Genomic DNA, 25,543 nt, shown 5'->3' on the forward strand with positions numbered 1-25,543 from the left:
CAGTGACAGAGGCCGCGTCTTCCTCTCCGACGTCATCGAGGCCTTCCTCAAAGAATGCCGCATCATTCATCGCACCACTACTGCGTATCATCCGCAGACTAATGGCATGACCGAGCGCTTTAATCGCACTCTTGGTGACATGCTGTCAATGTACGTTGCATCCGACCAAACCAAATGGGACCATGTTCTACCTTTTCTGACCTACGCATACAACACCGCCACGCAGACTACCACGGGATTTTCGCCCTTCTTTCTCCTGTACGGACGCGAACCTTTTTCCACAATGGATACTATCCTTCCGTATCGCCCTGACTCCACGGAAACAACTACCCTATCTGAAGCTGCTGCACACGCAGAAGAGTGTCGCAAGCTTGCCCGTATATTTACGTCAGAAGACCAGCAACGCCAGAAGCACCATCGAGAAAGTTCCAATGATCCTGTAGCCTATGCTCCTGGCTCACTAGTGTGGCTTTGGGTTCCAGCCTCTCCCACTGGACTGTCGCCGAAACTCGCGTCGATATACCAAGGCCCATACCGAGTGATCAAACAAACGTCTCCAGTCAACTATATTGTGGAACCCCTCGAGCTACCTTTGGATCATCGCCGTCGTGGACGCGAAATTGTGCATGCCCAGCGTCTCAAGCCCTACTATGATCCGCCTGTGCTGTCCTACCCGTAGGTCGCCGGGACGGCTTCCTTCTCCGCGGGGGAGATAACTGTACTGTAAAATGGGGAGCAGTGGGGCTGTGGCTCGGAGAGAGACAACGACGACAAGAAAGAACAACCTTGTTTCGGTGCTCGGTCGGCTACACTACCTCTCGCTGCTCCAACGTTCTATATATATATATATATATATATATATATATATATATATATATATTCGCAACATCCTCGGAACATATTGGTGAGACGTGCGGGGTACCACGGCGGGAGACGAAGCTCCGCAGTAGACGTCGCATCACCGTCGCCAGCTACGTCGCTGTCACCTTCAGTTGTCGTTCTGCAACCGAAGGATTCTTGAACTTTCTGCGGGACCGATCGAGCCGACGTTGAAGAGTGGGTGGCCATGTACGAACGCGCGAATGGAATCACCAGATTGGACCGTAGGCTTATGCTGGCTAACCTGTTGTTCTACCTAAGAGGCACGGTAAAGGTGTGGTATAAAAACCACGAAGAGGAGCCAACCAGCTGGGACCAATGCAAAGAGAAATATAGTTGTTGGGCAAACCAGCCGGCCGTAAAATTGCCGCAGAATAGGAACTGGCCTCCCGTGCCCAATCCTACGCTTAGCCCCATGTCTCGTACATCCAGGACATCCGGGCACTTTGTCGTAAATCAGGACATGACAGAAGCTGTAGAGGTCAGGCACGTGCTTAAGGACATTGCTGACGAGGTGTTTAATCTGCTCATGTTCACGAGCTGCTCTAGAGTTGAAACCATCATGAAAGAGTGCCCACAATTCGAGCAGGCCAAAAGCTGACGCGTCTTGCAACCATTCGTAGACCTCCCAATACTGCCGCAACGTCGACGTGTAAAGATCAACCCACACAGCAGCATGCGTCGCCATCAGAGGGCGTGGTGCGAATCGTTGAATTGGATTCAATGGTGCCCGCAGCTTTCTGTTCGCTTAGCCCTGATGCTACCACATATTCAGTTTCCCTCGCACAAGCCCTCGTTCAGCAATAACGTGAAAACATTGGTTTACAGTCTCTGTGTGCTGTCGCCAATCCCAGAGCTCACGAACGCGCTTCTACTATTCTCGCTCCACCCCGACCCCCTCACCATCTTATCGCAACCCGACTGAGTGGAGAATTGCGGCCGATCAGCCGATATGTTTGCCGTGTCGCCTCATTGGTCATGTCGCCCGATACTTTCGTAACTCGTGGCCCTCAACACCTCGCACGTTAACCAACCTAGGCCGTTTCGATGGAAATTCCCGCAATATTTAGCCCACCGTCCAGTCTAACAGCGCCCCCAACTCTGCTCGGAACACGTGGTACAGCTGCTCATCATCACCGCGCGGACACCAGTCTTCTTCACCGCAAAAACATCGCGCATCTTCGCGTTAGCCACAGCCACGTCGCCTTTCATCCCCTGCGGCGTTTCGCCGCACCCTTTCGGAAAACTAGGAAATGGAGCCCTCGGAGATGGCGCTGCAATGCCGACCACTACACCAAATCTTCTGTATGTGCCCACAAGGAGAAGTGTAATTGACGTCAAAATAGACGGGTACTTGTCCAAGCATTCGTTGACACTGGAGCCCACGTTTCTGTGATGAGTGCTAGCCTACGTAGATGTTTAAAGAAGGTCCTTACCCCAGCAGCTGCCCGAGTGCTTTGTGTGGCCGATGGCGCGCTGGTTGTTCTTGGAATGTGTACTGCGAGTTTAATTATAGCCGGCAGCCCTGCTTCTGTTCTCTTTGCTATGATCGACAACTGCACTCGTGACGTTATCCTTGGATTGGAATTTTCATTCACTCATTCTGATCTCATCGAGTGCGTGACCGCCGTTCTTCAGATATAATAGCCTCAACTCGCCGATGCTCCGAGTGCCACCCCACCGCGCTTGTGATCACTTCAATATGTGTGTCTGTCACCTGATGCTGTTACTTACGTCACTTTGAACGCCCAGCCAGAGGTTGCTGACGGTGAATATGTGCTTCGCTCCATCATTGACCTGCTTTTCATGCGGACCGTTGCTGTTCCGCATACGTTGGTCATGGTTACTAATAAATACATCGTTCTACCGCTTCTTAATTTCAGCCTGTGCCCTCAAGTGCTTACGGCCAGCATGCTCTTGGACAGAATTTCTAGTGGTTGCGAATTTTACATTGAGAATCCGAATGCCGAGAGTGGCTTATTAGCGACAATTGCAGCTGACAGCTCTGGATTCTTAACGGATGACTTCGCGAAAATGATTGCACGTGACTTCACCTCTCCGCAGGCCACGGACATACGACTTCTGCTTCAATCGTAGAATCAGATCTTCGATTTCAGCAACAGGACATTAGGCTAAACATCTGTTGTTCACCACCGTATAAACAATGGAGATACCAATCCTATTCGTCGACGTCCCTATTGTGCATTGCACGCTGAACGTCGAGTCATCCAATCAGAAGTGTACAAAATGCTCTGCAAAGGTGTCATCGAGCCATCAGCCAGCCCTTCGACTTCGCCTGTCATCATTATGAAAAAGAATGACGGTACCTGTCATTTTTGCTTCGATTATCGCCACTTAAACAAGATCACACGGAAAGACGTCTACCCACTACCACGCATCCAACAGGCCTTGGACTGATTGCGCGGAGCTAAATACTTCTAGTCCATCGATCTTCGATGCAGCTACTGGTGGATTTCAGTTGATGAAATGGACCACGACAAAACAGCCTTCATCACGCCGGATGGCCTCTATCAGTTCAAAGTCATGCCCTTTGGCCTATTCAATACTCTGGCGACCTTTGAACGTATGATCGACTCTCTTCTGCGAGGCTATAAACCGACCACCTGCCTTCGTTACCTTGACGACGTTATTGTTTTTTCTACCACGGTCAGTAGCTACCTTATCCCACTCACTGCAATAGTTGCGATCTTCTGAAAAGCCGGCCTTCAACGTAACTCCACGAAGTGTCAATTCGGACGCCGTCAGATCACCGTGTTGGGACACCTCGTTGACGCGTCGGTTGTTCAATGAGATCCGGAAAATGCTCGCACCGTACGCAGTCTCCCTGTGCCACGTTGTGCCTCTGACATGCGCTGCTTCGTCGGCCTGTGTTCTTACTTTCGCCGTTTCGTCAAAAACTTCTCCGACGCTAATCGGCCTTTGACATATCTTTTAAAGAAGAACATGCCATTCTCATGGGGACCGGAAGCGTGCAGGCGATTTAGGTATACCGAATAAATAAATAAATAAATAAATAAATAAATAAATAAATAAATAAATAAATAAATAAATAAATAAATAAATAAATGTTGTACGAAAGCCACAGGACCCACCAATCGCGAACCGTTCATATTTGTTAGCAGCATGATGAGCTGTTGCCCCAAAAGTGCTGATGCTAACAATAGCTTTGAAGGAGCTTGCCACAATTAGGATCAAATATGTATCAAGGTATCCCTTTTGGAACTTAAGATACGTGGCAGCCATGCATCGATGGAAACGGGCAGAGCGGGATAAATTGAATGCACAGCTTAGGAAAATTACCAAACGGGTTCTCGGGTTACCCCTATACACTTTTAAAGAGCGCCTAATGCAGCTTGGCATTCCTAACACTCTTGAAGAGATTGCAGAGGCCCAGGAGCGCGCACAGCTAACTCGCCTCACAACAACGAAGGCAGGGAGATCCATCTTGCAGGAACTCGGATATCACCCCGATAGAGTAGCAGAGGAGTTCTCTGACGTTCCTCCGTCGATTCGTGAGAACATTACGGTCGCGCCAATACCTGGGAACATGCAACCCGATCATAATCGCGGTAGAAGGAGGGCAAAAACGGCCAACCTCCTTAGGCAAATACACAGTGATCAGCGACAGGTCAGCTTTGTGGATGCCGCTTCTTGTAAGGGACGTTGGGCGTTCACCATCGTCACTGTTGATGGTCGGCAAGGAATCACCAATGCTGCCTCGGTTCGGACGAGGGACTCCGAAATAGCTGAGCAAATGGCTATTGCACTAGCCCTGCTGGATAGCTCACAGGATGCCATCTATAGTGATTCAAGATCTGCAGTCAGAGCATTTGAAGAAGGCACCGTTTCTAAACAGGCCCTCAGACTTATTGGGGGCAAGGCAATCACGCACCACTTCATTTATTGGTTTCCGGCACATCAGGGTCAGATAAAGGGTGCTCCTCCCAACCTCAACTAGTCGGCTCACGGGGCTGCGCGTGAACTTGACCACAACGCTACCCTCGACCAATCGGAAGCCGACTCCCCAGAGAACAGGGACACGTCCTCCACATACAACGAGATTACTAAACACTACTATCTCAGCCATAGTACCTACTTTGTTCCTCATCCGCGCCTCTATAGAGCTCAAGCATTAACGCTCCGTCTACTACGAACGAATACCTATCCGAATCCATCGCTCTTAAATAAAATCTATCCGGATACTTACACCAACGCTACCTGCCACGATTGTGGCGATATAGCCACGTTAGACCATATGCTCTGGCGGTGGGCTCGGTCACGCTCTATCAACGCTAACAGCTTGGCTAGATGGGAGGCGGTTCTCCGCAGCCCTCTTCTGGCTGACCAACTCTGGGCTGTCCAGCAGGCCCACGATGTGGCCCAAAGGCTCGGCCTTGCGGCTCCCAGGTGGGAGCGGCCCGCTTCGTGAAGGCTCATGATCTGCAGGACTTTATTTATTAAAGTTTTAACATACCATACCATCCCTTTTGGAAACCAAAAATGTTTCCACTGGATGTTGAGAAAAGGGCTTCGTTTCTGCCATTGTGTTACAGTGCAAAATACAGTAAAGAAACTTTGTCAACTTGAATGCGTTGGGCTATCTTTACGCGCAAATTTTTTGATGAATTTACTGCCTACAATACAGTTGCGACAGCTACGCTCAGAAACGCACTGACCTATCTCACGGAAGATACTTATATTTATAAACGCATTTCCTAGCGGAAGGCCTTTGCAGAATCCCCATGCCAAAGCATTTCATGCCTAGTATGCCATGGCGTATTGTTTTTTTATGCCCCAACAATTTTTTTTAAATCACGAGTGGCATGCCGTACAATTATATTTCTTGATGTGGATTACTCCCAGAGTTGCACACCACTTGAACGAGAAATCAAAAAGAATATTAGGCGAATCAACAAATTGTCACGAATTAGGTTTTAAAATAATTGCTTATTAAAAATATAACAATTTGGGATTGAAGCCGGTGACATCAAAAGTCTTATTCACATGGAATAATTTGTCAGGATGACACAACTTTCCGGATATTTATTCGCAGTCTTTCCGACGAGATGCGTCGGTGTTTAAGCGATTTTCGTGCTTCACTGCATGAAAAAGTGTGCTGTTAAACAGTAGGCAGAATAACAGTGTATTTTTACCACAAGTTGGACAGTGCTCGTCTCAAAGCTGGTGCAATTTCTAAATTCGTTCCAAGTGGATGCGACTTGTGCAATCGCTGGCTTCAATTAATTTATTTCAATTTTTGCGCTACCATGATTAATGAAATTGTTCTTATATGAAATTGTGTTCGTCGATTCTGCATTTTGGTTTACAAAGTTATGCTCGCTTTTTCAAGTGATCAAGCTAAATGACTAAATTTGTGCTGTATGCCACAGGCGGCTTTTAAAAATTCTGTTACCGTTAAAAAAACTCTTTTTCTTGGTTATTTCAGAATAATTCTTTCCTCATGGACGCACAAGAAGTGCTTCAATTTGACTTGGTCATCTGGCATTGCCTTTATTTCTCGGTTTACAATTATAGCGGCGTGTTTCATTTCCTAAGGACACGTGCAGATTATCTTAGGCAGCCTTAGCGACGTGAAGTTGGGCTACAGGCTCGACGCTGTTTTCACTGTGCTTCTCCTGTGAACTCGTCCTTCATCCAGCGTCGAATTCAGCGAGCTTGCAAATTCGTTTCTCACGTCCGTCAGAATTAATGAGTCACTCATTATTCTGACGGCGGTAAGTGCCAGCGCCTTCGCAACCTTCAAGGTGACGTCATAAGATCGCTGGTCGTTACTGGCCTCTCGGAAGCCTTCGGTGTGGTTTCCGCCCGACGTGGCTGCTTCCAAAGTGTAATACGGCTGTATGGTGGGCACGGTGTGCGACACGTGGCCGACGTCGGTGGATGCGCTGCTCGCAGGAGAGTCGTCACCATCCGGGAAACGCAGTCCTGTTTGAATAACAACGAAAGAAAACGAAAATTAGGCTGTTTGGAAAGTACCTTTTCACACTGGCACTCAAGTAGTGAATCAGTATTATAACATTATTTTGTTAGTGAAGCTAATGAACTGCTAGTCATGAGGTCGTGGGACCAAATGCTTGCCACGTGGACTTGCTTTGAATGAAAGCGAAATGCAAAAACACCTGGGTCTGCATTTCCTGCACGTTCATGGATCCCATGTGGTAAAAACACGATCTCATTATGAGGTCGTAGTTTTGGAACGTAAAACCATGGCCTCATTTATCATCATCATCAACCTATTCGATGTCCTTTGCAGGACAAAGGCCTCCCCTAGCGATCACCAATTACCGCTCTCCTGCGCCAACCGGTTCCAGCCAGGGCCTACGAATTTCTTAATTTCATCCCCCCGCCTAGTCCTCTACCGTACTCGCCTGCGCTTCCCTTTTTTTAGCACCAGCTCTCTAAAACTAGTGGCCCACCAGTAATCTAACTTACGCACAACATGGCCTGCTCAGCTCAATTTCTTCAGCTGAGCAGGCCATTTATTGTCCTAATGTCAATTCCTAATGTCAATTAGAATATCGGCTATCCCCGTTTACTCTCTGATCCGAGCCGCTCACTTTCTTTCTCTTAACGTTACGCCTAACACTCTTCATTCCATCGCTCCTTGTGGGGAACTTAAGTTGTCCTCAAGCTTCTTTGTCAGTCTCCAAGTCTCTGCCCCACATGTCAGCTCCGGTAAAATGCACAGATTGTACACCTTCTTTTTAAATGATAATGGTAAGCTTCCAATCAGGAGCTGACAATGTCTGCCGTATGCGATGCAACCCATTTTTACTCTTCTGTGAATTTCCTTCTCATGATATGTGTTCGCTATGATTACTTGAGCTAGGTAAACTATTCGTTCACGGAATCTAGAGGCTGACTGGCGATCCTGAACTTTTGTTCCTTTGCCCGGCTATTCATCATTATCTTTGTCTTCATCACATAAATCTTCAACCCCACTATTACATTCTCTATGTGTAGGTTTTCAGCCGTTTTTCGCAACTCGTCTGCATTGCTGCTCAATAGAACAATGTCATCGGCAAACCCAAGCTCGCTGAAATATTCGCCGTTGAACCTTTTTCCTTAGCCTTCCCAGGATAATAGCTTGAATACTTCTTCCAAACACGCAGCAAAAAGCAATGGAGAGATTCTCTCTCCCTGTCTGACCCCTTTCTTTATTGGTATCTTCCTGCTCTTCTTGTGTAAAATTAACCCATTAAAGCCCAGCGTGACCATATGGTCACGGTAGTCTGCACAGTGGATTTCAATTAATTACGATTAACAAAACGGCACCAAAAGCGCCTTTGACGTGCCGTTTGACAGATTAGGGTTCTCTTTATCGATACCAAGTGGCAGCAGCTGTCAGTCATTTTGTGGGAGACCCCCGGAAAGGAGGGAATAAGTGTTGCTCTGTGAGTAGCGTTGCAATGCATTGCTCCAAGGGGTAAGCGTATTTTTTTTTCACTACTTCTTTAAACAATAGTCAGATATCCTTACCTCCGTATTGTTCTTTGAATATGTGACCTTCGATGAGCAGTTGTGAAGGATTAATGTTTGATTTATCCATGAACGAGCGTGTTATCTTGCGCGTTGCCATACGGTCACGCTAGGCCTTTAGGCTACCTAACCTTTTATTTTTAACTGCATTCTCATCTCTTGCACGGCTGTTGGCGCGTTCTAGCAGTGGTTATTTCTTTTTATATTGTCTGAATAGGTTGACGTTGGAAGAAATAGCGAAGCAGTCGTAGAGGTACATGACGACGTGTGAGTGATTTATATCGAGCCGCCAGAGGCTAGCACCTGTTCGGGTGAAAACTCGGCCGATGAAGACTCAGGTGGGCTCATTGACATTCTAAGCAGGGCTCATTGACATTCTATTAGCCGGCGCTGAAACTGTTTTCTCTGACGGACGCAGCATTGGTGGATGCAACTCGGACGATGACGACCCCGCGAGCGAGGTGACAGAATATCAGAGGTTTCTTCTTCTGTAGTTGATCTGGCCATTTCGGCAAAACTATTCACTGCTTCTAAGTGGACTAAGGGTGATCTCAAGACAAGCCTTGGGATATTTCTCGACCCAAACTTTGCTGCTTACAGGGACTTTTCACCTGTTGAGTTGTTCGATCCTTTTGACAACGCCGTATTCGATAGGGCAAGTGCTCGTATGTTGAGAAGAAGCGAATCAAGGTGGCCCATCCAAACACTGTTGCTAAGTACAAAATTTATAGGAGGTATGGCCCAGATGGATGCAAATGCAGGCGCCTATAGGATTGCAATCCGTGGCAAAAAGTGGTGGTGGCTGATTTTCACTTCACTTTGTGATGTATCTATCGGCAACGCTTGGGCGCTAATTCGTAGCACAGGGTTCAACGTCACGCAGGTGGAATTCCGCAGGCAAATTGCACAAAGCTACCTGATACGATGGGACATAAGCCTAGAGGACCTGGTCAACGGAGAATACTAAAGACTGGTGATGCCCTGACTGGTACGCGGTGTGACCAAGTGGCCCACTTTGTTGCACCGATACCTAATGACAAGAGGTGGAGGTGTGCATGAGATAATTGCAACAGCGCGGTGCACACACAATGCACAAAGTATGACGTCGGCATGTATATTCCAAGATTTAAACAATATCACACTAAATAAGTGCTCGACTATTCGCTATATATGTTTTTTGTGATGTTTAATGGCTTGAAATAAATGTTTTTAACTTCGCGTATTTTGCTGTAGCGTAAGGGCCCAGTGTGACCATATGGTCACGGGCTGTATTTCAAAAACTAATTAGGCAAGAGCAATAATTTCTTGCATGTGAATTATTAGTATAAATTCAAGTTAAGATATGACATTTATTTCAAGATAGCAAGAAGATAAAGAAACCGGTCCCTAATGGGTTAAGGTGGTTGTAGACCTGTGTAGATATTTTACATGCTATTTACGTAAGCGTTCTGCACTCCTTGATTACTTAATGCCTGTGTATGACTGCTGGTATGACTACTGAGTCAAACGCGTTTTCATGACCTATGAAAGCCATCTAGAGAGGCTTATCGTACTCTGCGGATACCTCGATAACCTGATTAATTACATGGATGTGATTCATTGTAGAGTATCTCTTCCTGAAGGCCGCCGGTACCTTTGGTTGAGGGAAGTCCAGTGTTGCCCTCTTTATATAGGAGATTATTTTGGTAAATACTTTATGTAATAGCGGCAGTAGGCTAACAGGCCTATATTTTTTTTAATTCTTTAACGTCTCCCTTTTTGTGGATCAGTATAATGTATTCATTCTTCCACTTTTCTGGGACCATTGCAGTCAATACTCACTTCGTATAAATAGCGGCCAGTTTTTGAAGCATCATGTCGCCTCCCTCTTTAATTAAATAGACTACAATTACCTAGACTGCAAGGCCCTTTTGACCTCATCGGTAGTTACAGGAAGAGTTTCTGTATCTTGTTCATTACTCTTTCTAACGGAGGCATCCTGACTCCTCTGGGTATTGTACAGGTCAGTATAGAATTCGTCCGCTTCTTTTACTATATCTTCGAGATTTCTGATGATATTACCCTGATTATTTTTAGTGCATATAGCTCGATTTGTCCTAGGCCAAGTTTCCTTCTTACTTATTTCAGGCAGCGTACATTTTTTAACGACTTCTTCAGTCTTTCTCACGATATACTTTCGAATATCACTTATTTTCGCCTTTTTTGATCAGTTCTCATAGTTCCTTATCTCTTGAGTTGAACACTTTCATTCTTTGTCGTTTCTTTAGGTCCTTTTTTACTTGGGAGAGCTTGCCTACTGGTTGCCTTGGTGCCTTGCCTCCCGCTTCAATTGCTGCTTCTGAAGGCAGCCTAGTTGCAGTTTCATTCATTAACTCTATGTCATCATCATCTCTCTGGGCTAAGGCTGCATATTTGTTTGCAAATACCAGCCTGAATTTGTCTGCTTTTACTCTTACTGGCCCTCTATGTTGACCTGTTTCTCCTTGATAAATTTTGCTCTTTACCTCTTCAAATGGAGGCGAATCCTAGCCCTCAGTATCTTATGATCACTGGACTTTACTCTACCTGTCACTTCTACATGCTGCACTATGCTGGGATAAGTCAAAAGTATCAAGTCAACTTCATTTCTTGTTTCACCATTAGGACTTTCTCAGGTCCATTTTCCTTTGCTACGCTTCCTGAAAAAGGTGTTCATTATTCGAAACACATTATAAGCTTCACCAGTACTTCTAGCATCACTAAGGTCAGTGTTATCTCAAACAGTGCCAGATATTTCGTCAAAAAGGCCTGCTAAGCTAGCTTCACTCGAGAGAGTTTGGGTGTTAGATGTATGAGATGGCCGTTGTGGAATGTAAAATCCCTAAATTACAGTCAAAAATGAACCTCTTGTGTAATGATGGTCTTACAATCATTCGTAAAAGGGGAGGGTGGCAAAAAGCTGAGGATGGACTGAGATATGCAGGTGTCCTAAACGCAAGCGTACGCCGTGCCACAAAGCCTCTTTTTTACTGTTTTACTGGAAGCATAGAATGCCATCGGACATAAATTTCACAAGCATGCCGCAATCTTAGTTCGCCCAATTTTCAGTCCATGCCAAAACTTATAACGTTAATTTTCCACACTGGACATAAAACCGCCTTTCCCTCCATGAATTCAACTGCTTTCTGGATGGCAATATTTGAAAGGCTACAAGCACAACAATTAAACTATATAAAATTGCTGCTTAATATTGAACCTCGAAGATGAATGCTCACCCTGCTGTTGCGCGTAAGCCCTGTAAATATTCGCCATGACAAAGTTCGGCACCAGATTCATGTACATAGGCATCAGTTCCTGCACGCTCAGCTCGCATCCTGCGCTTTGCCCCCCGGCGTCGAAGCAGTCGCGAACCCTACGTTGGAGCTCGTTCAGTTTGGAAGTGTCTGGGGCACGCAAATCGAATTCCAGTACAGCCTCATCCGGTAAAATGTTGGGCTGCTCACCGCCTTTGCGGAAGATACCTGCGAAGCACAGAACATCACATTCAGGTGGTGAATAATGACAGTAATGAAATAAATGACCCGAATTCGGTCTGCATCGACTTATTTCTTTCACTGCTGTAACGGAAAACATATTGTGTACATTGGCGTGGGAAATTTGTGCATCTGGGCCCAAATTCACTAGGCGCTTGTACGGAAGTTCCCCTAGCGATTAAGATCATCGTGGTGAGCTTGCTGTCATGCCAGCAATCGTGACCATGGTTGGTGGGTGGACAACCGCTGACCCATGAGAAAACACTCTTACATAAGAAACGGCCGAACATGGTGGAGATGTATTGTTATTATCTGTGCACTTTTAAATTCCAATATTCTCAATTCCCGCTATGACACGGTGATTCTATGACATCTGTTGGACTGATTTGTTAACTTGATGACAAGCCTGCAAACAGATATAGTACGTACATAAATACAACATATAGCGTAGTACAGGAAGAGCTTCGACTCCATGCTCATTGACTGCGGCTGCAAAAGTCTCTCACAGGGAACACTCGCATCTGGATTTTGTTTGCTGCCTCGTTCCAGAAATAATTGCGCTCATCTTCAACGGAAAAATGACCAAGAAGGCAACGTTTGCATCTTTGGCGTATGGGACAAGGTGCCGAGGGGATAAAGTAAAGAATCTTTATTAGAAATGGGCAACATATTGCCATGGGTGGTGATCATGTGGTCGGTGTTTAGACAATAAAGCGACGATGGTGCGGCTTTCTGGTTTGCATGCGCTAGCCTTGCCATTGCGGTAGCGTTGTGCGCCTTTGCCTTGTAAATGCACCCTTGGTATAAAGATTCTCCCCGTGACAATATGTTCATTTCTCGCTAGACGCATGTAGGCGCTCGTTGTCCTAATCTATTATTGTCAGCCCAAAATATCGTGTAAACGCCAATGACGCAACTTTTGACGACATGTGTTACTCAGAAATATCTTCGCTCAGAAGATCCCGTTCTTAATATTTTATCTGAAATTAGCGTACACCTTCGGTTGCATGTTTTCACACTAAACACAAAAAGCTAATTGCACAACATCGACTTCTCTCCAGTGCGCGAAATTATTTATTTTTCTTGAACCAGTTGTCAAAAAGCGTCGACGTACTCACAATCATGTGCTTCTTCTACGCTGGTCTGTGCTGCCCTATCTTACTGAAATTATTTTTTCGTTTTGTTTCCTGCTGTTGCTGCTGCTGCCACGGCGTATTTGGATTGCAATGACTAAAGAAATAAGGACCCTTATCGAGGAACTGAAACGTGAACTTCATGCAGACTTTAAATATTTTAGAAACACATTTGACAGAGATTTTCGGAAAGAAAAGAGGGAGGTGAAGACCAGCCTTACGTTAATAAGTAAAGAGTATGATAAAATGAAAGGGAAGAACAAGGAACTGAAAGAGGCGAACGTTCTACTTGAAAGTCGTTGCAGTTACCTTGCACAGCAGTTGAAGGCTCATGAAAGTCGTGTCCTCCATGCCGAAGAATACACTCGAAATACAAATGTTGAAATTAAAGGTGTTCCTTGCAACACGCCAGAGAGCCTAACCGAGATAATAGGTGGAATTGCAGCAAAAGTAAAACGCCTCTATTTTTCCAACTGACATTGACGTAATTCACCGCGTGCCGACAGCAAACTCGGCAGTAAAAAATATGCTGGTGCAGACAATCGGAGGCATGTCCGTGGCACTTTTCTTCAGAAAGCACGCGCTGCAAAATTATTATGCTCTAACATTGGTTTTGATTCCGACATGCGAATTTTTGGTAATGAGAACCTTTGCCCTGAACTCAAGCGCATTCTGGACGAGGCAACTGCGCAGAAACGCCAAGCCAAATGTAAGCATGTCTGGGTGCGCAATTGTAAAATCTTCGCTCGTCAAACCGATGATGCGCCCATAATCAGAATTTGATGCAGAGGGGACATTGCGAGGCTCACTGCATCATCAGATGGTGTCTAAAGCAAAAGGTGTCACTTGGGCAGAAATGGTAACGTTTGAAAACATGTCGCATGTCTATGCTTCTGAAACCAAGCTCACTTGCAGGTCGACATGTTTATTCTATAGAAGTTTGGTCGTGCTCTCGTACATTGATTGTAAGGATAATATACCAAAAACTAATTGCGTCATATTACTTTGCTCTGTGCCTGTGTTTAAAGTTGCTGTAGTAAGGAGTTTCAGTTGTGATGAAGCATCAAGTTTGATTGCCCAATTTTATATCCTACAATTTGACAACCCCCGCGGTTATTGTTACTGTACCATATATATCTACATATGAGGGGGGGGGGGGTCGGCAAGAGCCCGGCTTGTTGCGCTTACCAACAATTTTCTGTATGCTCACGCACTTTCTTCTTCTTCTTTAATCTTCTTACGGAAACACTGACCATTTTCTCAATTATGCTAACAAATGTCTAGAATTAGGGTCTTTAAACCGTTATGTTGTGGTCTTGGGTGGCGATTTTAATAAAAATATACCTGAATATAATTACACGTCACTTAGTCTTGCCAACATAATTGAATCCAATGGTTTTACAAACGTAATAGTGTCTTCCACAAGAATTACTGCTTCCAGCCAGAAAACTGTAGATTTATACGTCGTGAATGCAGATACCACTGTCGAATGTGCTGATACATTGTCGTCCGACCTTGTCGACCACTGTACAGTTTTTGTGTCGGCTGTACAAATAATTTCAACTTTCGCTAGAAAAGCCCTTCCTACCTACCACTCAATTAATAACACAAATCTTAATAAACTCGGAGAAATGGTAAACACTGCTGACTTGTCCGAAATTTATACTTATAGTAGTGCGGATGAAGCGTAGAATACATTTATAAAGAAATTTCGTGAAATATATATGATACATGTTTCCTGTGGTCCACAAAGCGCCAATCTAAAAGAAATTTAAAACCTTCGATTACGCCATCTCTCTATAAACAGATAAAAAAGAAAGACAAGATGTATCAAAAATTTTGATCCAGCCGAGAATTCGCCTTCAAGCATTTCAGAAATCAATTGAACAATGAGTTGCGTAAGGCGCGTAATATATTTGAAGAAGACGGCCTCTGTGATGCGAGATCAGTTTGGAAAACAATAAACGCAGTCATTAACATGCCCAAGTTCTCCTATTCAATAGAAGGTCTTACAATAAACGGTGTAACCTGGATTGGTACAGAACTAGCGGATAGCTTTAATAAACACTTTATTGGTATCCCTAAATAAGACTGCAACAAAGATGCTACCTGCTTAATTTCTGTACAGACACCTGACACCTTTTCTTTCCACCTTGCCCATTATTCGAAGTTTTGGCTACACTGATGGCCTTGAAGAATAGCTCCAGCCTTTACGCAGAAGGTCTGTCAATAAAACCAATTAAATTTGTAGCTGACCTTCTTGCACCTCATTTATCACATATATTAAACCTATCGATACCCTCCTCTGCCTTCCCAAACAGACTAAAACTAGCCAAAGTGATTGTTACCCATAAACGATACAAGACGTGGGCCACTATAGACCAATATTGATCCTGCCAATTTTCTCGAAACCACTGGAAAAAATTTTCCTTAAGCGTTTGGAAATTTACTTTTGCAGGAGGAGGGAGGAGGAGGAACAAATTTTATTCTTGTCCTGTACAAGGTGTTGCCACCTGCCTGGCTGGTCCCATGTTGGGACCGGGAGGTCAAGCCTCCCAGCCCTATCACGGGCGTACTGGACAGCCAGTACGCGTCTTATGGTAGACGCATGGCATATCTATAATGATGGAAGAGCGTCCGTGAGTCAGCCTTTGATTACTTTACACAAGGAAGAGATTAAGTGCTTAACAGCTATCTCTCGCGTAGACCGGCACATGTACCCAGCTGACACGTGGTGAAATCATTTCTGAGCTTGCGCAGATGAGTTTTGTGTCTTCTTTTTACTTTTCGCCTCGGTGCTCCCCTCAGTTGGTAGTCAGCGTTCCTGTTGTCCACTTCTCTTCTCTTGTGTCATGCACGCACGCCTCACATTTTTGCATAATGAAGCTGCTCCATGGCAGCTTCTTGTCCCAGGCATTTTTCTCTTGGTGAAGTAAATGAATCTTGAATCTTGAAGATACTAGTATCGCATTCGTGTGCGGATTATTACTATGATTGTTCTCTCAGCCGATTTGACAGACAATACTTATAAGATGCATTTGAATGCCCACACTTCTCAACGCTGTTTTCCACAAAGCTATCGTTCTGAGTAATTGCTCTACAACGAACCTGTGCTATAAACGTACATTAAATTGTCTAATAAATTATAGTGATGGCAAGGGAAAGAAAAGCCATAACGTTGCGCGGACATATTTTCGGTTTTCATTCTTGTAAAAAGTAAACAGAAATTGAAGGTAAGAAAAATTAAACAGAAAAATTGGAAACTGCTCACGGATTTCGTACACAGCATATTTAGAAGACATTACCACCTCGTCACTGAAATCTGTGGTTGTGATTCAAAGATGCTTTGCCACTGTCTTAATTAATGTGATTTGGAGGGCTGAGAAAGCTGGGAGCAATGAGACGCATGAGTTTATTGCTGCCAATAGTCAAACTGTACAGTAAAGTTAGGGTGAAGCTCCATCAGCTAGTGTTTGTCAGCCCGCTTTCAGAGAAAGAAGAATATACGCGATATCGCACAGAACACGGGTGAAAAAAAAAGAAAGGAAATGCTAGTTCCTTGATCGACGGTGTGGCGTAAAAAAGGCACGATTCAGTGCATGCGTTTTTCTTTATAGTATAGTTATTTGTTAGTTTGTAGACAAATATCCAAGCTCTGCAAGCGTAGTTCAATGGCGTAGGTTTTGATTTTTTATCTCTTTATGCACTAGCTGTATGAAGGAAAAAATTTGCACTGCCGCTTTGGATTGTGAATATGAAATCTGCATTAACATCTGATTAACAAGGTACCGAAGGCCGCCATTAAACGTCAGAAAGCGACAAAATTATTTGTACCAAGTGATATGCTCGAACTCACTTGTAGATTGTTTATATTACGGCCTGCCATATCATAGAAACACAGATAGTTATGTCCAAGGTTACATAGCCCATAAATTATTTTTTAGAAGTTGGCACTCGCAGGCTTGAGCCACGTGTGAGTCATTTTTATGCAAATTATATTCTAATAAATATCCCACTTTCATTGTGTATGGCGTATCTCGGCATCACTAATAGAGCAGCGCTGCAAGACGGTACACAAAGGAACCACACACTGCGCCATGTCCCCTTCTGTACGTGTCCCGTCTTGAAGCGCTGCTTTTTGCGTGATAATGAACCAACTAGCCCATCACTCAATCCTTGCTGTCCCAGTCATATGAACCTCCAGTGTATTAATGTCTATGAAACTGGGGGCTCACCTGAAATGCGGCATTCGGGACTTATTTGCTGCCTGAGCAAGGCGACATTGACGTAAGCAGCAACAGCGGCGTCCAACGCGTTGCGGCCTTGCCAGGGTGCCGCAGCCGAATGAGTGGGAATGCCCTTGTAGGTCACCGCGTACTGGTTGAAGTTCATGCAAAGAATATGCAGTTATATGAACACGAGGAACGCTACGTACTGGTTTTCGAAGTATAATCACGTATCGAGGCGCAGAACCTTGCTCGTAAATTATCAGCACTTGCTCTTCCTGAGCGCCCTACTGCAAGTTTTTCTCCTCGTATTTCTCGCAACAGACAGCTGAGGCTAGTGCCAGATAAGATTTACAAAATCTCTATACCATACTACGCTTCTGTGTTCATTACGCATAAGAGAACGCAAAATTGTTCGGTGCTCATCGCAGCCTGTCACCCTTTCACATAGACTGAAGCGATACCTTCGCAGCTTTTCTTCGCTGCCAAGCAGAGCAAATGCATTATCTCTCATTACACTACCAGCAGCTTAGAACCCTCTGAACTTTGTTCAACCATGGCGCTACAAATGAGAGAACCACTGCGCACATGAGGTAGCAAAATGAATTCTTTCTTTGCCGTGACATGCATGCCAAATCATTTGGACGCGCAGTGGTACCCATTCCCAGCGGGCACGCAACACGAGAAAACTTCACCTTGGCGGCAGATGTGGTGCCGCATGCAGCTACGTTACGGGTGCTCGGGTGGGCCATGAGCGCGAAGTGGATGCCTTCAAAGGCTCCAGCTTTCAGGAGATGCACCTTGCCGCCACCCCCTTCTTCGGCCGGTGTGCCAAGCAGCACGACCTGCGGAAACCCAAAATTGGCGCCTTGCTTCACGACGCAAGAAGATCCGCTTAGGGACGCTGTGTGTTGACATTTTGCCGAGCCCTTTCATTGTACCTTTTTTAACCTACAATAATAATAATATATGGGGTTTTACGTGCCAAAACCACTTTCTGATTATGAGGCACGCCGTAGTGGGGGACTCCGGAAATTTTGACCACCTGGGGTTCTTTAACGTGCACCTAAATCTAAGTACACGGGTGTTTTCGCATTTCGCCCCCATCGAAATGCGGCCGCCGTGGCCGGGATTCGATCCCGCGACCTCGTGCTCAGCAGCCTAACACCATAGCCACTGAGCAACCGCGGCGGGTTTTTTAACCTACAGCTTGGCCAGGTGACACGCATATACTGACCATATACTGACTACCCAAAGAAAAGAAAATTCAGGCAACGTCGATACAGAAAACTGCTGTTAATCTTTGTACTAGCAGTGGTTCATAGAAGTAACAGTAGTATCTTTCTCCATGGCCCTACAGCCCAATAGGCTCAGTATGGGCAGGCCGGACGCAGGTGCCATGTAGAACTCGTTTTCAAGTCGTATATCTACACTGCGAAATAGCAAATTAGGCTCTCGCGGCACCCAAAATCTTCAAACATTTTCTTCTTGATCGTAGTTGGAGTTCTGGTTCACAAATGAAGCGCAAATGAGAAAATTGAGACCATGCCCGTGTTTTGCAGCATTTGATTTTGAACCTTTCTCATCATGCGTTGCGCGAGAATCCGCGCGATAATGGCGGTGCGGCTGCGACCGAGATCCGTCAGAGTCAACGGCAAAATTCGGAAGAGTGAAAAAAAGACATATATTCTTACAAATAATGCCACCAGAGTTGCATTTTGTAGCAATTTATTTAATTTTGCATTAGCCTTTTCTAGTAGTTCGCGCCAATTGGCTGGCCTCGGAGATAGCGGTGGCGCCTGAACCGTTCGCTAAAGGCGTAAAGAAGAGGAATTCAAACGAATCTACAAAAAAAAAACGCTCAAAGAAAATCAAAAGAGTGAGCTTGCGCTTGAGGCCGGTTAGGTATAGCCTAGATTGCGAAAAAAACTTCACCGTGAGAAGTACCTCGCTTCTCGCAGAGCTATAGAAGAGCTATTCGAAACAATCCGATATTTAGCTCATGTTGCAATAAATTTGCCTGCATATCTCCGGGATAATGCCGCTATGCCGAGAAGAACTGCAATTCGTGTAATGCAATTACACGTGATAGTTTTTCTTGAAAAAAAAAATCATTGAAAAAATAGGGCCCCCATTCCGTAAGAGTTCTCCCTGATCCTATTGAAAGGCTACGGGTTTCTTAACGGTACTTCAATGAACATTACATAGGATTCCTTTTTTTTATCATTCCTCCCACCCAGTTGTGTATTGATAGTCCGTTATCCCACAGCACAACGCAGACAGAGATACTCTTCATGCGAGTACACTATTTCTCTTTCATTAAACAGCGTACTTTTCCTCTCAGCGGCGCTCGACGCAGGGCCTCCTTCACGGCAACCGCGACCGCTACTGAGCCCTGGGCAATCAGGTTGTGACCGCAGGCGTGGCCAATACCTGGAAGGGCGTCGTACTCGCACAGCACAGCCACTGTCACGTCTCCATCTGCAATTAATCACGTCGGAGATGATGCAGATGTGATTAGATTAGAGGTGTCTCTAATTACGTCACCCAGTGTACTAAGGGCGTAAATTGAGACGGGAACAGCAAATAATTGTTAAGAACGCCTGTTACGGGCGTTTACGTGGACGTGCGACGTGTAGTGGATTTGCAGCCGGTTTCTAAGCAAGAATTACACCCTAGAGTACGTTTTGTAGTCTGACCTAAGTCACTGTTACAAATACTGCTAAACATGAAAAGAAGATGCATTCAAGTCAGTTTCCGAATTGTTCCTGTTTGAATTTTACTTACAGCAGATAAAATGTTGTGCAAATGACATTGTATGTGCAATAAAAAATGCGTAGTGAAGGCGAGTATTTTTTTGAGCCCTTTGAAAGGCACATAGATAAGCTGGAAAAGATGTAGTGGACACTAATCTGATAGAACAGAGAAGCAGCGGTCAGAAATTACAAGCTATTTGCAATTGCAGCCTGACGTGCACCACTGTTCCACCACTTATACGCCTCTGTGTACCGCATATGAAGTGGGCTAATAAACCAAGCCAGAGATCTTCAATTTCTTCAGATGTTTAATAACGCTTCCTTCTCTACGCAATAACAATCAAATTTAGTTTATGCTACAATACATTTCTCTATGTGGTGTTGATGCTGATTATGCATCATATTTACTTCATTGTTCATTGAATGCGCATTGTATAATAGAGTTGAACAAGAATTTTGACGGGTAATGCTTAAGATCATAAATCTACTTGTAGAACTCGCGCCACAGATTATTTTTTATATAGTGCTCTACCACTACATATCCGTTATCGATTGGAGTTCACAACATAGTTTGGTCTTCACCTATGGATACTGACGCACAGATGCTCTGTATGATTCGCTTCTTGTGTTCATGCTCCTTTAGTTCTATATGCTGCATTTATTCTTAATAGGATGTCCTAGTAGAATGACTGGCCATAGAAACTTGCCTTCTGAGTTCATTTCCATCATAACTATAGCCAGTGTGAAAAAGTGAGAAGCTGTTGAAGAAATGCTTTAATGGTACAGTAGTTCAGCCCATGCCCTCCTCCGCGTTTATATGGAGGTGAAGGGCAGTAAAGTTGATGTGCTCACATTTAGGTGCACATTAAACATGACATTATACATATTTAATTCAATGTGACCTTCAATGTCGTCTTTTGTAGCCCGTCTGTCGCCTTGGCTGGTTAAACACAGCCATTAAATCAGTCAGTCAATCAGTTAGTGAATCAGTAAATCAGTGGCCATGGCAGCTACGCCGTGATGCGGTCTTCAAACCAGTCCATGCTTCTTGTACAGGTTTTGCTGAGATTTCTGTTGGCTTCTGCGGGACTATCACCAAATGACAACGGGCCGTTATCACCACCTCTTTTTTGGCCAACGATCAAGAAAAGTTGATGGCCACAATTGTTCGTCAGCTAGTTCATCATCAACCACCCCTGGAGGCGCAACGTTGTCGTCATCGGAACCACCAGGGGTGCTGGCGGCAGCATGTATCAACGGGACTATAAAAGCGATCTTCACTGCGGCACTCGACCATGGGCATGGCAGCTACGCCATGATGCGGTCTCCGAACCCGTTCATGCTTCTTGTACAGGTAAGGAAACGATACGGAAAATTTTACCGTGGCAATATTGTTAATTTTGCTATCATGCCCATGGTCATTGTGCGAAGTGCTTACTAAAGAAACGATTTCTCTGCGCTTCTTGTTGCTACTCAGTAGCGATACTGAAAGCAGTCCGGAGCCGATGGGAGACAATTTTTCAAAGCAACTGAAAGCAATCACGGACGACATAAAGAAAATAAGAAAGAAAACACTGCCACAAACCAGAAACTATGTGCAAATGATAAGGGACTCGAAAAACTTAGCGGGTTGGAAAAGCAGGCTTCTGATTGCGTAAAGCGAATAGCGGAACTAGAAAACAATATGAAGGATATCAACAGAGAAGTTAAACTGGATAACATAAGTCGGTGGTCAAATGTGATTGTCCATGGGATTCCGGAACAGCAAAATGAATCACTTCAGAATCTCCACGACCTGGCATCAAAGACAATATTTTAAGGTACTCTATACATAAAGACTGCGGGTATTGAACGTATTCGCCGACTTGGTCAAATTAAGGAAGACCAATCTAGAGACAGGCCAATTATCCTTACGTTACTCTACTATCCCGAGAAAGTTAAAATACTCCGGTCATGTTCCAGGCCAAGGGGGACCGGTTGCTCTATAAGCGAAGACTGCTCCTGCGGAGTTCGTGAAACTAGAAGAAAACTGTGGTACTCTGCGAAAGAAAACCGCGACAGAGGGGAAATGGTAAGACTTATCTACAACAGAGTGCAAGGAAATGGTCGTCTTTTTGCCTGAGATGAGAGGAGTAACAATACCGATGAAGTGAAAACACAAACCAGGTGGAACTACCAACACGACAGCCCTCCCGACAACGGTGCAGTTAAACATTCTGAATGTTAACGCCCGAAGCCATGTGAAAAAGACGGACCAGTTTGACGCTGTTTTGTTGGCTCTGAAAACCAATATTGTCACTGTAACTGAAATGTGGCTACACTCAACAATTTGTGATCATGAATTCGTGCTGCCAAGTTACACCGTTGCTCGCAAATACAGAGATACTAGAGGTGGAGGAGTAGCAATGGTTTTAAGCCAGGGAATTGCCTACGCGGCCATGCCTGCGGTGAATCATGTAAATGTAGTTTGGTGTAAGCTTCACGAGAATGATGGTATCGTGTATGTTGGCGGTATATACAGGCCCCCGAATGCGGATGCAACGTAGTCTCGTGGACATATGAAACGTGAGCAGCAGAGCGCGTGGCCGATAGTGCAATTAGCGCGACCTGCTGGCCATGTTCAATTCAGGTGGTGAGTGCGACAGTACTTGTCGCACAGTGATACGTTAAACTGCAGTTTCTGTGCGGTAGGTTTGTGATAACGCCACACCGGCGCGCCGCTAACATTTCTGTCAAGCAACTGTTCGTGCCACGTGGTGCTGCCTAAAAGCAGCCCACACGTGCGAGATGAGTGTGTGCTTTGCTCGCTATCAAACGTGGCTTTTTTTTATGAATTTATTTTTTCCACCATCGTCTCCTCGCTACCAACGGCCCGTTTTAAGTGCTGTAAAGCAGAACTGCTGGTGTTACTCAATGTATCCTTTCCGACGCCTCTTATATAAGAGCCACAACTTAACGGGGCGGTGTCACCATTTGCTATTGTATGTAATTGCAGGAACCAGTGTTCCTAAGGCTATAAGAACTTAGCCATGCCAGGTGTGTCGACAAAAAATAGAGTTCAGATGATTGCTCTTTAGCGGTACAATGTTCCGCAGCGTGTCATTGCCACCATTACAGGCCGCCAGTTGTTGACGGTTTATCGTATTCTCCAGGTGTACTGTGATGAGGGACGATTTGGAAATCTACCTTGTGGACACTGACTTCGAGCCATGACAGAGTGCCGTGATCCTCAAATCGTGGCATGCGCAGCTGAAGCCTCATTTTTCACATCGAGGGAAGCAGTGGACGAACTTAGTGTGGACGCTAGCTAGAAAACCGTGCGAAGGCGGTTTCACAGAGCAAACCTCCGAAATTGGTTGCCTGCACAAAAACCTCTGCTCTGGAGGTGAACAGGCGCAGACGGCTTTTATTTGCTGAATAGAATTTGTCATGTACGGCTAAGGACTGGAGTTGCGTCAGGGTCACAGGCAAGTCCACATTTTCCTGGCGATGGGACCAGCGCGAGAGCGTATGGTGAACGAGAAAAACAAGATATATTTGTTGTCTTATGCCTGCTTCACATGACGCAATTTTCGTCGCACCGGAAGTGCGATTTCCGTCGTTTGCGATGAAAATCGCAGTCGCAGTGCCGACCCCCCGATTTTCGGCTGCGACCAACCGGTTGGTCGCACAGTCGCACCATCGCACCGATCGCTGCGATTTTCCGTCGAAATTGCGCGGAGAGCTGTCAACGGAGCTATTTCGCCGGTTTGTTTTGGAAAGTGGCGTCTCGCCCGACAAGTGCAATGTGCGGAGACGTGGATCGTCGAATTCGGTAAGTACGCGAAGGGAGAATAAAAAACTTGTACCGCAGATTGCATTCTCCGATTTCTATGCGTTTGTTGGCACGCTACACAGCAAATGAAGTGCATTTTCACGTTTGCTTCGTACGCCTTTGCGAGTTGTCAGTGCTAGCTAGAGATGTTCGATCCCCAGCAGACGACGAGGTCGCTACAATGTTTTGTTGAGTAGCATGGAAAAATCGCGCTTATGGAGCAGCTTGAATTATTTCAACCTCTGCAAGGGCAAATGACAAGACATCAAAGTACCCGAAATTTCAACGTTGCGCTGAGCGCGGTACCGTTCAGTTGCATTTTCTGGTCGGTTTTCAAGCATGAATTTCCCGATGCATCTTGAAAGCTCATCTTGCCTCTTACTAAATTTGACAGAGCAAAAGTGTAGGCTATCGTAATGCATTTGCTACGATAGCATTAAATCCGTGGCTCGAATAAAATATTACATGCACGTGAAGTTGCGCCTCTTCTCTGGAGAATTGTTTTTTTTTTTCTTGCACAAAAACCAATAAACATCGACTATGTTGCGGACTTTGTATCCTTATTGCATCTGTATGAACGCTTGCTCTGCAAGGTAATTAACTGTACAGCTAGTAGATTAAGTAAATTGCTTGCTATAGTGGCACAGTGACAACGTACTCTCCTGCACAATCATGTAGAACTTGTGCAACAATGCAAAAAGCAGGCAAACGGCCTGTTCTTGTGGGGATAAAACAGTATAAAACGACACGCTGAAGACAAGTAAATCAAAACTGTGCAGTGAAGTCAGCCAGCACAAGCAGTTCTTGCACGTTCACAGCTGATCAAGTGTGCAGAAACATTCATGCCTTACATGTTTCTAATAGCTTTCTAATAAGTTTGTGATCACATATATTAGTGTGTAAACCCATATAACGATATCCGCTGCGATTACTATCTTTATAAGTAATGAAATACCATGCTACTTGCAAGAACATATATCACCCGAGGATCTTAGAACAAATTTCTGCATTTCAACAATACAGAATATGTGGTTTATTCAATAAAGGACCACAAACTGGGCTTTTTTTGCAATGACAAATTTATTCCTAACTTTACTTGCATACAGGCAAGAAAAAAATTATAGACAGAAATATTGTTCTTCAATTTGTTCACCTGCCACTGTGTCTATAGCATTCTGCTGCTAACACAAGGTGAGGGGTTGATTTGCCAGCCATGGAAGTCGCATTTCGATGGGAGTCGTAGGTGAAAAATAAAAAAAGCTCTTGCACTTAGATTTAGTTCATCACCTTTTATTGAACCCTTAGACTTCAAAATACTATTGCATAAGGGGGCATGCTTATGCAAAATCTAACACCAATAAAAAAGCAATAGAAAGCAGAAGGCAGAATTGTAAAACAACCATCTTTCGTGATAATTCGAGTGTGTAAATATTCATTGCATCAATATGTATTGTTCAAAAGCACTGCACAAATAAGCATTATCAGGTATAGCAAGTACTGTGTAAGGAAGCTGGTTCTACAGATGTATAAATGTCAAGGCATGAATGCTCATACTACGTCGCACACATAGCACAAAGAGAACCTTTTTCAAGAGTTGTCCCTTCTGGCAGTTATGAGTGGGCCATAAGCAGCAGAAACTTTATCACAGGACATTGTGTAATACCGCTTATGAAAGAGTGAAGAGGCCTTTAACAGCAGTACC

At 44.8% G+C, this 25,543-nt stretch overlaps 1 protein-coding gene across 1 annotated transcript in view; it reads right to left on the reverse strand.

The window, feature by feature from the left end:
• Window positions 1-6,423: 6,423 nt before the first annotated feature.
• The window catches only part of LOC139050187 (xaa-Arg dipeptidase-like), a 45,396-nt gene continuing 26,276 nt past the window's right edge, over window positions 6,424-25,543 (reverse strand). Inside the window, exons 3-7 of the mRNA XM_070526394.1 lie at window positions 19,604-19,752; window positions 17,967-18,116; window positions 17,281-17,422; window positions 11,655-11,900; window positions 6,424-6,846 (exon numbers count right to left, since the gene is read on the reverse strand). Of these exons, the coding sequence (XP_070382495.1) occupies window positions 6,503-6,846; window positions 11,655-11,900; window positions 17,281-17,422; window positions 17,967-18,116; window positions 19,604-19,752 (1,031 nt within the window). The 3' untranslated portion in view covers window positions 6,424-6,502. The remainder of the gene's footprint in view (window positions 6,847-11,654; window positions 11,901-17,280; window positions 17,423-17,966; window positions 18,117-19,603; window positions 19,753-25,543) is intronic.

The sequence above is a fragment of the Dermacentor albipictus genome, chromosome 9 (assembly GCF_038994185.2).
Source record: "Dermacentor albipictus isolate Rhodes 1998 colony chromosome 9, USDA_Dalb.pri_finalv2, whole genome shotgun sequence".
In the NCBI taxonomy this organism is placed as follows: Eukaryota; Metazoa; Arthropoda; class Arachnida; order Ixodida; family Ixodidae; genus Dermacentor; species Dermacentor albipictus.